Raw genomic sequence first — 14,857 nt, 5'->3', positions numbered from 1 at the left:
CACACATCAATACCAATAGAGATTCAGATCCATAGGTTTGGCACGCGTTACCAGCACGTGGTGGTGATCGTTTGTCAGCAGCCCACATGTGATCTTAAGACATATTATCTGCTAAGACTCTCTGTAAAACCAGATCTGACAATATCATTCCCTATTCATTCTTCTGTTCAAAATCCTTTGAGGGCTCTCTGCTACATAGAGAATAAAACCTCAGCCCAAATAACATGGCACCCAATCTGGCTCCAGTCTCCCTTGCTGCCCCTGTCCTCTGCCACACGGCACGTCCAGCTAGCAGCCTTATCACCTCTTTCTACACATGCCTTAGTCTCCAGCTGTGTACCTTGCCCTGAACTGCCACCTCTTCCTAGAATGCTTTTTCCTACCCTTCTCTCAAGGCCAACATTAAGTGCTATATCCTTCACCAAGCTTTCTTCTCAGGTTCCCTCAGTTGGAACTGGAATTTGTTTTCCTCTTCCTCTTCCTTTTACTCCCAAACACTTCCTTTGTATCTCAACTATGACCCATTCAGCATCGATTTTTGGTTAGTTGCTTACTCTCTGTTTGTTACAGTTACCCACCTCATCACTAAACCCGGGGTCCATATCTTACTCACCTTTCATCCACAGCATCTATCCAAATGCTTTATACACAATAGATTCTTAAAGGCTTCTGGCATTCAATTTAAATAAATGTAAAAAATGCATGCCAAATAATGTTCAACTACAGCTGAGAAGCATCTCAAGCATAGGTTGAAGCTGGTAAGCAAAGCTTCTCAAATTTAAATGTGCATAAGAATCACCTGGGGAGGTCATCAAAATGCAGATTCTGATCCCACCGGTCTGAGGAGCCCGATATCTGCCTTCCCAACAAGCTCCTAGGTGATGCTGATGTTGCTGGTCCAGGGACCACTTCTTGAGTAGTCAGGACCTAAGGAGCTGAGGCTGAATCAGGTCAGACCCTGATTATTGTTTAAGGAAGCTCCAAGTATACCTCATTTCTCAATTTTTTTGTTCATATGAACTATTTCAATAGTCTTCACACCATTATATTTGTGTTCTTTAACTGGCCCTAATCTAAAATATTTTTTTCTTAAAAAAGCAATAAGTAAAATAAAGCATGTAACACAATTAGTTATTCAAAGAAAAAAACCATGCCCAAGTTCACCTTTTTCTTAACTCTACAAAACTTCCCCATCCACCCTCTTTTTTTTTTTACTGGAAATAAAGTAAGTACTACACATTGGACTTAGAACTCTACAACCTTTGCTTTTTTCTAAGAATGTGAAACAGTAATTATCTCAATGAAATGTACCAGAGAAACTACCAGGTTACCCATTAGTGACAAGACGAATCCCTTGGTTTTATTTTTATTTTGTTTTTTCAATCACTTGCTTCCTTCATTCCTTTTTAATCAAAAGAAATTATTCATTACATTAGTACCCGTTGCTCAGTTCTTAGACATATGTATAGGCCCTAGCCTCTACCTCACAATCAGGTAGACTCATCCTAACCTAACCTGTAAGGCAAAATATAAACGTGCTACAAGTGCTACAGGCAATAAACGCTATAGAAATTAAGAAACAAGAGCGAGTTGAGATAGAGAATGCTTCCTGGGTATGTTGGCATCTAATGTAGATCCTAAAGGTCAAGCAGAACTTAATAGGAAACATTGGCTAGGATATCCCAAATCAAAAGAGGAAGAAGTAAAGGGAAGATGGAAAGCCACAGGTGTGATACTGTGACTTATAATAATATATATTTGGTCTGTTAGTGACACAGAGCTCCTTAAAACCTTGGAATTTCCTAAGTGGTGAGAGTGACAGAGGTGCCTTCTGTTATGTTAATGAGGCAACTTTTGGACATACTGATGGGGGCTGGTTGCCAAGGGAACCAACCAACCACGTGACTAGAGGGTAGGAAATTTCAGTCTCACCCTCAACCATTGGGGAGGGGAGAGGAACTGGAGATTGAGTTCAATTATCAATAGCCAATGACTTAATCAATCGTGCCCATGTAATGAGGCCTCCATAAAAAAAAAAAAAAAAAAGAAACAGGGTTCAGAGAGCTTCCAAGTGGGTAAGCACGTGGAAATGGGAGGAGGGCATGAAAGTTCTGTGCCCCTTCCCACATGCCTTGCCCCATGCATCTCTTCAATCTACCTGTTCCTGAGTTACATCCTTTTATGATAAACTGGTAATCTAGTGAGTAAACTGGTTTCCTGCATTCTGTGAGCTGCTCTAGCAAATTCATCAAACCCAAGGAGGGGATGGTGGGAACCTCTGATTTATAGCCAGCCAGTCAGAAGCACGGGTAACACCCTGGACTTGAGACTGACATCTGAAGTGGGGACAGTCTTGTGGGACTGAGCCCTTAACCTGTGGAATCCGTCGCTATTTCCTGGTAGACAGTAATTCAGAATTGAGCTGAACTGTAAGACACTCAGCTGGTGCAGGAGAACTGTGGTGTGTTGGGAAAGAACCCACACATGAGAACTGGTGTCAGAACTGTAACATATCAGTAACAGATTAGTAAGAGAGGAGTTTGTGAAGTCAGTAATCCTCAACCCTGGCTGCACATTAGATACCCTTCAGAAGCTTCACCCTGAAAAACTCTAATTAATCTGGGGTAGAACTTGTGCATCTGTATTTTTGCAAAGCCCCCAGATGATTCTCTAACATGCATACAGTTCATAAACACTGATGCAAAAGAGTAGGGTTAGAGGTTCAGGGGCTACTAAATGAAGTCCTTGAATGTCAGATTTCAAGAAGTATAAAAGAGTCAGTGACAGAAACAAGTGCCAGTTATGTAGTTAATTATCTCCTCATGCCCCATACACTCAATGCAGTTGTTGCACATGTCACTGATTTCCGATTTCCAATTCCTGAGAACCTGACCATGGTGAGTTTAGCTCACATCTATGCCCACACACTACCTCACCACAGTCCAAAGCTCATGAAAACCTATTTTCTTTGCCAGACGTTTACCCAAAGTTATATTAAAATAGCATAGTTTAACAATGGTAAAAATACATTCCAGGAAAGGTCTAGGATTCTTCTGCGTTTCTTTTCCAGTCACTACACTTCCAGTCTTTCTCACGCTACCACATCTCCTGGGAGCACTGCAGAGCAGAGGTTAGGTGCTATACTGCCTGATTCACAGTTAAAAAGAAGGAATTAAAAAAAAAAACAAAAACAGACTGAAACAGGGAATGTGCCTTACCGGTATTAATGCCTTCAGTTATTATCCACGCTCCCGTTGTCTCTGCAGCTTTGACCAAACCTTGGCTGAAGATCTCTTTAAGTTTGGAGGGCATCTTGAAGTTCTGGATGCCCCCGTGGACAGAGATCACCAGCTTTGGCAGTTCCATCTTCCACTCTTTCAACATTAAATGTAATAGATGATCCAACTTTGTGTCATAAGAAGTTCTAATATACTGGAAGATATGCATATACACATATACATAAAATAGTGGAAAATACCTGCCACGTCGCAGTAAGCACACAGCAGGGCAACTGAAACGCCAAAACTTGAAAGAAAACGTCTAGGATCTCTTTAAAAGTTCATCTTCATATAATGGAAATATTTACTTTGAAAAGATCCCACACCCCCTTTAAGTTCCTTCTGAGAATTACAAGTCACCATAGGAAGGCTTCCTGTGGTTTTCAGGGTTAGTCTACCAATGTTCTCTGGAAGGTCTGAGGTAAGGCAGAAATACTTCAAACTGGCAAAAATCACTACGCCAGAAAACCCATTTAAAAAAAGTTTTAGAAATAAGTGAAATGAGGTTTTCTCATAAATGCTATGGCTTTTAATTTACTGGACCATTTCACATATTTGCATAATTTAAATTAAGATCCAGAAGCATGTTCATTTATTTTAAATTTTACATTCTAACCATTTCCTATATATATCATCTCTCTAAAAACTTCTTTTCCAAAATAAAAACTTTTCATGAGAGTCAGTGTAACCAAAAGAAAAGACGGAAATCAGGCAGCTCCAGAACCATTTTGCATTTTGCCCAAGATTATAGTGTATGGCTGGCTTTCTTTTCCCAGCCAATGCAGCCACATACAGACTGATAAAATCATATTGAGATGAGTGTGAGCCAACCAACAGCAAGAATAAGTCGGATTTATAGGATAAGGACCATAGGAAACCATGAGTTTATAAAACTATAGCAAAAATAACCACAGGTAGAGATCGCCATAGATATGCAAATAGGAATTATCACATTGTCCTCCAGAATGTGATAGTGATTTAAAACAATTGTGTTCGTCTTTGAAATTCTTAAAACAGAATCCCTTTATTTCATAATTAAAATATTAGAATTTCTGACATGAGGATGGTGCAGCCATCACAGGATGTAGTAGAAAGAATCTAAGGGTAACTAGGATTCAGTTTACAAGTGAGAAAACTGAGTTGCCACGGCTTTATCACATATTCAAAGAGTAGGAAAAATACAAGTTGACCTTTGTGAAAGGGTTCATGTTGCCCCGAATGATGAATAAGGGCAGAGGAGGTTTAGTTCTCCTTCTCTCTCTCTCAGTTCTTTCTCCCAGGTAGTCCTCCCTTTCAGTTATAAGTCCTATTAGTCCTAGAAGATACTTCTTGAGATTTCAGGATAACACCTTGATCAACTAAATTATCAGCACTACACTCTTTTCTTCCAAAGGCCAGCTGAAGACGGTGCTAAGGTTTTATGACTCTCTCTTTCCCCTCCTCCTCCTTTATTATAACTCACCTCCAAACCTCTGTGGAAGGAGGTGGGAGGGATAACAACTAGAAAGGGAAATGCAGCAGAGGGGATGAGTAACCAGCTCTCCCAAGCTCTCCTGCTGTGCATGCTAAACGTGAAGTGCAATTCCAGGCTGAAATAGAAGGGTAGCCTCTTCTGAGAGATCAAATAAAATGCATTCAGGCACAGAGGATGTAACAGGAGCCTAATGCTAAGCATAAAACGTATTAGTGATCAGATCTGTCTAAACATGTTTTCAGTTTTCCTAAATGTACCATATTCCCCCTTGGCCTTCCCACAAGCTATTCCTCACACCTACAGTGGTCTTACCCTTCTGTCTCACCAGACACCAAACACCTCACTCATCTTTCCCATCTCAGCTTAGCCATCCCTACTCTCAGATGGCTTCCTTGACACATGCACACCACCCCAGAAAAACAGGAGGAGTTCCCTTTTTATTCTCTCAAAGAACCCTGTATTCCCCTTTCCCAGCATCCCCACCGTCTGGGGTAATTGTATATTTATTTCCTGTTTCCCTCACTAGACTGTAAGCAATGTTAGTACACAGAACATATTCTCTTTGGGGCATAGCAAAGTATGGGCAACTGATAAAGATCTGTTGAATGGATAAAAAAATGAGTAAATGAGGATGATTATAAACAAACATAAAAGCAAAAGGAAGAAGATGAACAATTAAGGGAAAAATTACATAAAGAGTTCTATCAGAGTCAGCTTCCAAAAAGGATTGGAGGACAGTTTTCTTGCCAACTAAAACAAACAAAAATCAATGCACAGTTAGATGCAAGTGGATTAGTAATCAGAAATGTCGATTACTGTACAATTATATTATGAAACCTTATTATGATTGCACTATTAAGAACAGTTTTTCAAATCCTTTTAACTGATGATGCACTGCAGGACACAACTGATTCTGAGCTTTCCTGAGGTAGGCTCCCCCTGTATTTTCCCCAAGGAAAGCTGCCTCTAATAAGGCAGTGTACAGTTAACAAGGTCAATAGAAAACAGCTGAGAGACAGCTGACCTGTCAATACTTACGTGAATCACATGTAAAATTACTGTATTAGGGACAGGAGAAAAACTGGCCTGTAGAGCCCAGCACTATCATTCAGGGGGCACAGAAATTTCCCCATTTTCTTCCTGAGAAAAGGCTCTCACAAGGGCATAGCAGGCACCAACAGCCACAGGTTAAGTAAGTTACTGGGAATTGCTATAGCCGTGGTCAGGTGAAGTCTGTTCTTCGGTAGTAACCTTTGTACATTCCTTAAGAAAAGGGAAGCCGTTTGGCAACTGCCTCATGAGCAATAAGCCATTCTCTTCTGCAGAGGGCATAACCTGGCTGAAAGAAGTCAATCAAAGAGCTGGCCACACCACACCTGGGTAAGGTATCATGCCCCTCAGACATAAAAGAAAAAGAAGAGTCAGGTCATTTTTGTCAACAGGTAAGTAACACGGATCGCCTTTGCAATAAAACCTGGTCATCTGATCATCTACACTTAGAAATACAATTTGGAGATACATTTGGAGGTTACAGCCTCTGTTAAAAATCAGCAAAATAGGAGACCTCCAAGATGGTGGAGATCACCTTCCTCCCCACAAATACATCAAAAACACATCTACATGTGGAACAACTCCTACGGAACACCTACTGAACGCTGGCAGAAGGCCTCAGACTTCCCAAAAGGTAAGAAACTCCCCACATACCTGGGTAGGGCAAAAGAAAAAACAGAGACAAAAGAATTAGGACGGGACCTGCACCTCTGGGAGGGAGCTGAACTTCACTGGCGGAGACGGAGGGTGGCGGTGGGGAAGCTTCCGAGCCATGGAGGAGAGCACAACAGGGGTGCGGAGGGCAAAGCGGAGAGATTCCCGCACAGAGGATCGGTGCCGACCAGCACTCACCAGCCCGAGAGGCTTGTCTGCTCACCCGCCGGGGCGGGCGGGGCTGGGAGCTGAGGCTCCGGCTTCGGTCGGAGCGCAGGGAGAGGACTGGGGTTGGCGGCGTGAACACAGCCTGAAGGGGGCTACTGCGCCACGGCTAGCCAGGAGGGAGTCTGGGGAAAAGTCTGGACCTGCCTAAGAGGCAAGAGACCATCATTTCGGGGTGCGCGAGGAGAGGCATTCAGAGCACCACCTAAAGGAGCTCCAGAGACGGGTGCGAGCCACGGCTATCAGCGCGGACCCCAGAGATGGGCATGAAACGCTGAGGCTGCTGCTGCCGACACCAAGAAGCCTGTGAGCAAGCACAGGTCACTATCCACACCCCCCTTCCGGGGAGCCTGTGCAGCCCGCCACTGCCAGGGTCCCGAGATCCAGGGACAACTTCCCTGGGAGAACGCACGGCGCGCCTCAGGCCGGTGCAAAGTCACGCTGAGCTCTGCCGCAGCAGGCTCGCCTCGCATTCCGTACCCCTCCCTCCCCAACCCCGGCCTGAGTGAGCCATAGCCCCCGAAGCAGCTGCTCCTTTAACCCCGCACTATCTGAGCGAAGAACAGACGCCCTCCGGCAATCTACACGCAGAGGCGGGGCCAAATCCAAAGCTGAGCCCTGCGAGCTGTGAGAACAAAGAAGAGAAAGGGAAATCCCTCCCAGCAGCCTCAGGAGCAGCGGATTAAATCTCCACAATCAACTTGATGTACCTGCATCTGTGGAATACCTGAATAGACAGCAAATCATCCCAAAATTGAGGAGGTGGACTTTGGGAGCAACTATAGACTTGGGATTTGCTTTCTGCATCTAATTTGTTTTCATGTTTACCTTAGTTTAGTATTTAGAGTTTACTATCAATGGTAGATTTGTTTATTGATTTGGCTGCTTGCTTCCTTTTTCATATATATATATAGATTTTTTTTTTACTTTTTCTCTTTCTGTGAGTGTGTATGTGTATGCTTCTTTGTGTCATTTTGTCTGTATAGCTTTGCTTTTACCATTTTTCCTAGGGTTCTGTCTTTCCATTGCTTTTTTTTTAGTACAGTTTTTTTTCTTTTTTTATTTATTTTTGGCTGCCTTGGGTGTTCGTTGTTGCACGCAGGCTTTCTCTAGTTGCGGCAAATGGGGGCTACTCTGTCACGGTGCGTGGACTTCTCATTGCGGTGGCTTCTCTTGTTGTGGAGCACGGGCTCTAGGCGCACGGGCTGCAGTAGTTGTGGCATGCGGGCTCAGTAGCTGTGGCTCACGGGCTCTAGAGCGCAGGCTCAATAGTTGTGGTACACGGGCTTAGTTGCTCCGTGGCATGTGGGATCTTCCTGGACCAGGGTTCGAACCCGTGTCCCTTGCATTGGCAGGTGGATTCTTAACCACGGCGCCACCAGGGAAGCCCTTTAGTATAGTTTTTAGTGCTGGTTACCATTGGTGGATTTTTTTTTTGGTATGGTTGCTGTCTTCTTTCTTTCGTTCTTTTTTATTACATTTAACTTTTTTTATTTAATATATTTTTTAATTTTAATAACTTTATTCTATTTTTTTTCTTTATTTATTTCTTTCTCCCTTTACTTCTGAGTGGTGTGGCTGACAGGGACTTTGGGCGCGGGCCGGGCGTCAGGCCTGGGCCTCTGACGTGGGAGAGCTGAGTTCAGGACATTGGCCCACCAGAGACCTCCAAGCTCCATGTAATATCAAAAGGCGAAAACTATCCCAGAGATCTCCATCTCAACACAAAGACCCAGCTCCACTCAACAACCAGCAAGCTACAGTGCTGGACACCCTATGCGAAAGAACTAACAAGACAGGAACACAACCCCACCCATTAGCAGAGACGCCGCCTAAAATGATACTAAAGTCGCAGACACCCCAAAAGACACCAATGGATGTGGTCTTGCCCACCAGAAAGACAAGACCCAGCCTCATCCACCACAACACAGGTACTAGTCCCCTCCACCAGGAAGCCTACACAACCCACTGACCCAACCTTAGCCACTGGGGGCAGACACCAAAAACAATAGGAACTATGAACCTACAGCCTGTAAAAAGGTGACCCCAAACACAGTAAGGTAAGCAAAATGAGAAGACAGAGAAACACACAGCAGACAAAGGAGCAAGTTAAAAACCCACCAGACCAAACAAATGAAGAGGAAATAGGCAGTATACCTGAAAAATAATTCAGAATAACGATAGTAAAGATGATCCAAAATCTTGGAAATAGAATGGAGAAAATACAAGAAACGTTTAACAAGGACCTAGAAGAACTAGAGAGCAAACAACAAATGACTAACAACACAATAAATGAAATTAAAAATTCTCTAGAAGGAATCAATAGCAAAATAACTGAGGCATAAGAACGGATAAGTGACCTGGAAGATAAAATAGTGGAAATAACTACCACAGAGCAGAATAAACAAAAAAGAATGAAAAGAATTGAGCACAGTCTCAGAGACCTCTGGGACAACATTAAACTCACCAATATTCAGATTATAGGGGTCCCAGAAGAAGAAGAGAAAAAGAAAGGGACTGAGAAAATATTTGAAGAGATTAGTGTTGAAAACTGCCCTAATACAGGAAAAGAAAGAGTCAGTCAAGTCCAGGAAGCACAGAGAGTCCCATACAGGATAAACCCAAGGGGAAACACGCCAAGACACATATTAATCAAACTATCAAAAATTAAATACAAACAAAAACATTAAAAGCAGCAAGGGAAAAACAACAAATAACATAGAAGGGAATCCCCATAAGGTTAACAGCTGATCTTTCAGGAGAAACTCTGCAAGCCAGAAGGGAGTGGCAGGACATATTTAAAGTGATGAAAAGGAAAAGCAAACCTACAACCAAGATTACTCTACCCAGCAAGGATCTCATTCAGATTCGATGGAGAAATTAAAACATTTACAGATAAGCAAGAGCTAAGAGAATTCAGCACCACCAAACTAGCTTTACGACAAATGCTAAAGGAATTTCTCTAGGCAGGAAACACAAGAGAAGGAAAAGACCTACAATAACAAACTCAAAACAATTTAGAAAAGGGTAACAGGAACATACATAGCGATAACTACCTTAAATGTAAATGGATTAAATGCTCCAACCAAAAGACATAGACTGGCTGAATGGATACAAAAACAAGACCAGTATATATACTGTCTACAAGAGACCCACTTCAGACCTAGGGACACATACAGACTGAAAGTGAGGGGATGGAAAAAGATATTCCATGCAAATGGAAATCAAAAGAAAGCTGGAGTAGCAAATTCTCTCATCAGACAAAATAGACTTTAAAATAAAGACTATTACAAGAGACAAAGAAAGACACTACATAATGATCAAGGGATCAATCCAAGAAGAAGATATAACAATTGTAAATATTTATGAACCAAACATAGAAGCACCTCAATACGTAGGCGAATGCTAACAGCCATAAAAGGGGAAATGAACAGTAACACAATCATAATAGGGGACTTTAACACCCCACTTTCACCAGTGGACAGATCATCCAAAATGAAAATAAATAAGGAAACACAAGCTTTAAAAGATACATTAAACAACATGGACTTAATTGATATTTATAGGGAATTCCATCCAAAAACAACAGAATACACTTTCTGCTCAAGTGCTCATGGAACATTCTCCAGGATAGATCATATCTTGGGTCACAAATCAAGCCTTGGTAAATTTAAGAAAATTAAAATCATATAAAGTATCTTTTCCGACCACAACGCTATGAGACTAGATATCAATTACAGGAAAAAAATCTGTAAAAAATACAAATACATGGAGGCTAAACAATACACTAGTAAATAACTAAGAAATCACTGAAGAAATCAAAGAGGAAATCAAAAAATACCTAGAAACAAATGACAATGAAAACATGATGGCCCAAAACCTATGCTATGCAGCAAAAGCAGTTCTAAGAGGGAAGTTTATAGCAATACAATCCTACCTCAAGAAACAAGAAACATCTCAAATAAACAACCTAACCTTAAAGCTAAAGCAATTAGAGAAAGAAGAAAAATAAAAAACCCAAAGTTAGTAGAAGGAAAGGAATCATAAAGATCAGATCAGAAACGAAGGAAAAAGAAATGAAGGAAACAACAGCAAATATCAATAAAACTAAAAGCTGTTTCTTTGAGAAGATAAACAAAATTGATAAACCATTAGCCAGACTCACCAAGAAAAAAAAGGGAGAAGACTCAAATCGACAGAATTAGAAATGAAAAAGGAGAACTAACAACTGACACTGCAGAAATACAAAGGATCATGAGAGATTACTACAAGCAAATATATGCCAATAAAATGGACAGCCTGGAAGAAATGGACAAATTCTTAAAAAAGCACAACTTTCCAAGACTGAACCAGGCAGAAATAGAAAATATAAACAGACCAATCACAAGGACTGAAGTTGAGACTGTGAATAAAAATCTTCCAACAAACAAAAGACCAGGATCAGATGGCTTCACAGGTGAATTCTATGAAACATTTAGAGAAGAGCTAACACCTATCCTTCTCAAACTCTTCCAAAATATACCAGAGGGAGGAACACTCCCAAACTCATTCTACAAGACCACCATCACCCTGATACCAAAACCGACAACAATGTCACAAGGACAGAAAACTACTGGCCAATATTACTGATGAACAAAGGTACAAAAATCCTCAACAAAATACTAGCAAACAGAATCCAACAGCACATTAAAAGGATCATAGACCATGATCAAGTGGGGTTTATCCCAGGAAGGCAAGCATTCTTCAATATATGCAAATCAATCAATGTGATACACCACATTAACAAATTGAAGGAGAAAAAACATATGATCATCTCAATAGATGCAGAAAAAGCTTTCAACAAAATTCAACACACATTTAAAATAAAAACCCTCCAGAAAGTAGGCACAGAGGGAACTTACCTCAACATAACAGAGGCCATATATGACAAACCCATAGCCAACATTGTTCTCAGTCGTTAAAAACTGAAACTATTTCCTCTAACATCAGGAATAAGACAAGGTTGTCCACTCTCACTATTATTCAACATACTGTTGGAAGTTTTAGCCATTGCAATCAGAGAAGAAATAGAAAGAAAAGGAATCCAAATCGGAAAAGAGGAAAAGCTGTCATTGTTCACAGATGACATGATACTATATATAGAGAATCCTAAAGAATCTACCAGAAAACCGCTAGAGCTAATCAATGAATTTGGTAAAGTAGAAGGATACAAAGAAATCTCTTGCATTCCTATACACTAATGATGAAAAATCTGGAAGAGAAATTAAGGAAACACTCCCATTTACCATTGCAATAAAAAGAATAAAATACCTAGGAATAAACCTACCTAAGGAGACAAAAGACCTGTATGCAGAAAACTATAAGACACTGGTGAAAGAAATTAAAGATGATACAAACAGGTGGAGAGATATCCCATGTTCTTGGATTGGAAGAATCAACATTGTGAAAATTGCTATACTACCCAAAGCAATCTACAGATTCATTGCAATCCCTATCAAACTACCAATGGTATTTTTCACAGAACTAGAACAAAAAATTTCACAATTTGTGTGGAAACACAAAAACCCCAAACAGCCAAAGCAATCTTGAGAAAGAAAAACGGAGCTAGAGGAATCAGGCTCCCAGACCTCAGACTATACTACAAAGCTACAGTAATCAAGACAGTATTGTACTGCCACAAAAACAGAACTATAGATCAATGGAATGAGATACAAAGCCCAGAGATAAACCCACACACCTATGGTCACCTTATTTTTGATAAAGGAGGCAAGAATATACAATGGAGAAAAGACAGCCTCTTCAATAAGTGGTGCTGGGAAAACTGGACAGCTACATGTAAAAGAATGAAATTAGAACACTCCCTAACACCATACCCAAAAATAAACTCAAAATGGATTAAACACCTAAATGTAACACGAGACGCTATAACACTCTTAGAGGAAAACAGCGGCAGAACACTTAGACATAAATCACAGCAAGATCCTTTTGACTCACCTCCTGGAGAAATCCAAATAAAAACAAAAATAAACACATGGCTCCTAATGAAACTTAAAAGCTTTTGCATAGTAAAGGAAACCATAAACAAGACGAAAAGACAACCCTCAGATGGGAGAAAATATTTGCAAATGAAGCAACTGACAAAGGATTAATCTCCAAAATTTACAAGCAGCTCATGCAGCTCAATATCAAAAAAAAAAAAAAAACCCAATCCAAAAATAGGTAGAAGACCTAAACAGATATTTCTCCAAAGAAGATATACAGATTGCCAACAAACATATGAAAGGATGCTCAACATCACTAATCGTTAGAGAAATGCAAGTCAAAACTAAAATGAGGTATCACCTCACACCAGTTAGAATGGCCATCATCAAAAAATCTACAAACAATAAATCCTGGGGAGGGTGTGGAGAAAAGCAAACCCTCTTGCACTGTTGATGGGAATGTAAATTGATACAGCCAGTATGGAGAACAGTATGGAGGTTCCTTAAAAAACTAAAAATAGAACTACCATATGACCCAGCAATCCCACTACTGGGCATATACCCTGAGAAAACCATAATTCATAAAGAGTCATGTACCACAATGTTCATTGCAGCTCTATTTACAATAGCCAGGACAGGGAAGCAACCTAAGTGTCCATTGACAGATGAATGGATAAAGAAGATGTGACACATATATACAGTGGAATATTACTCTGCCATAAAAAGAAGCAAAACTGAATTATTTGTAGTGAGGTGGATGGACCTAGAGTCTGTCATACAGAGTGAAGTAAGTCGGAAAGAGAAAAACAAATGCTAACACATATATATGGAATCTAAAAAAATAAAAAAGGTCTGAAGAACCTGTGGGCAGGACAGGAATAAAGACGCGGACATAGAGAATGGACTTGAGGACACAGGGTGGGGAGAGGGTAAGCTGAGACAAAGTGAGAGAGTGGCATGGACATATATACACTACCAAATGTAAAATAGATAGCTATTGGGAAGCAGCTGCATAGCACAGGGGGATCAGCTCGGTGCTTTGTGACCACCTAGAGGGGTGGGATAGGGAGGGTGGGAGGGAGACGTAAAAGGGTGGAGATATGAGGATATATGTATATGTATAGTTGATGTACTTTGTTATAAAGCAGAAACTAACACACCATTATAAAGCAATTATACTCCAATAAAGATATTAAAAAAATCAGCAAAATAATGTAGGTTATTAGCAAACCTTTGAATGGTGGGTGTGCTCTCCATCTTGGAAGTTAATCGTGCCAAAGGTATCTGTAGAGCTTTTCATTGTGTGCTTTTCAACAGACCATTGTTCATTTTCACTATCGTTGGCAGCTGAGATGGTCCAGGCTTCATCTATCCCATAATGGTCTCTAATCAATCGCCCACAGTAACACCTTAAATTTGGGATAAATACCAATTTCAAAATAGAAAACACACAATTTCAGAATAGAAAATAGATGTAATGTTTCTACATGTTCCTAGGGTAATATAAAGATGACATGTATTAACAAGTTTTAAAACTTCACACTGAGATTTATATTTGATTTCCAACACTGGGTTGTTTTCTAAGTTTAAAAACATTCTCACTGCTTCTCTCCCTTGGCTACACATTAGAATCATTTTGGGGATGTTTTAAGAAACACTACAAATCTCTTACACACCCATGTTCATAGCAGCGTTATTCACAACAGCCAAGTGGTAGCAGCAACCCATGTATTCATCAATAGATGGATGAATGAACAAAATGTAGTACACACATTCAATTTTGCAAGATAAAAAGTTCTGTAGATCCATAACACAACAATGGGAATATACTTAACACTAATGAACTGTACTCTTAAAAATGATTAAAATAGTAAAGAAAACAAAAACAAACATCAAATTGTATATTTTAAATATGTGCAGTCTATGTCAATTATAGCTCAAAAACTATTTTTAAAAAATAATATTGTGAACAGTCATTGACAGGAAGACACTGGAACTCACCAAAAAAGATACCACACATCCAAAGACAAAGGAGAAGCCACAATGAGATGGTAGGAGGGGCGCAGTCACAATCAAATCAAATCCTGTAACTGCTGGGTGGATGACTCACAAACTGGAGAACACTTATACCACAGAAGTCCACCCACTGGAGTGAAGGTTCTGAGCCCCACGTCAGGCTTCCCAAACTTGGGGTC

At 40.5% G+C, this 14,857-nt stretch overlaps 1 protein-coding gene across 1 annotated transcript in view; it reads right to left on the bottom strand.

The window, feature by feature from the left end:
- Nucleotides 1-14,857, bottom strand: part of TRPM6 (transient receptor potential cation channel subfamily M member 6) — a 138,869-nt gene that overhangs the window by 96,509 nt on the left and 27,503 nt on the right. The window contains exons 4-5 of the mRNA XM_067744150.1: nt 13,894-14,071; nt 3,219-3,432 (exon numbers count right to left, since the gene is read on the bottom strand). Coding sequence (XP_067600251.1) covers nt 3,219-3,432; nt 13,894-14,071 — 392 coding nt within the window. The remainder of the gene's footprint in view (nt 1-3,218; nt 3,433-13,893; nt 14,072-14,857) is intronic.

Source organism: Pseudorca crassidens, chromosome 7 (genome assembly GCF_039906515.1).
Source record: "Pseudorca crassidens isolate mPseCra1 chromosome 7, mPseCra1.hap1, whole genome shotgun sequence".
Lineage (NCBI taxonomy): Eukaryota > Metazoa > Chordata > Mammalia > Artiodactyla > Delphinidae > Pseudorca > Pseudorca crassidens.
The sequence above is the reverse complement of the archived record's forward strand: the minus strand, read 5'-3'. Positions and strand labels throughout refer to the sequence as shown.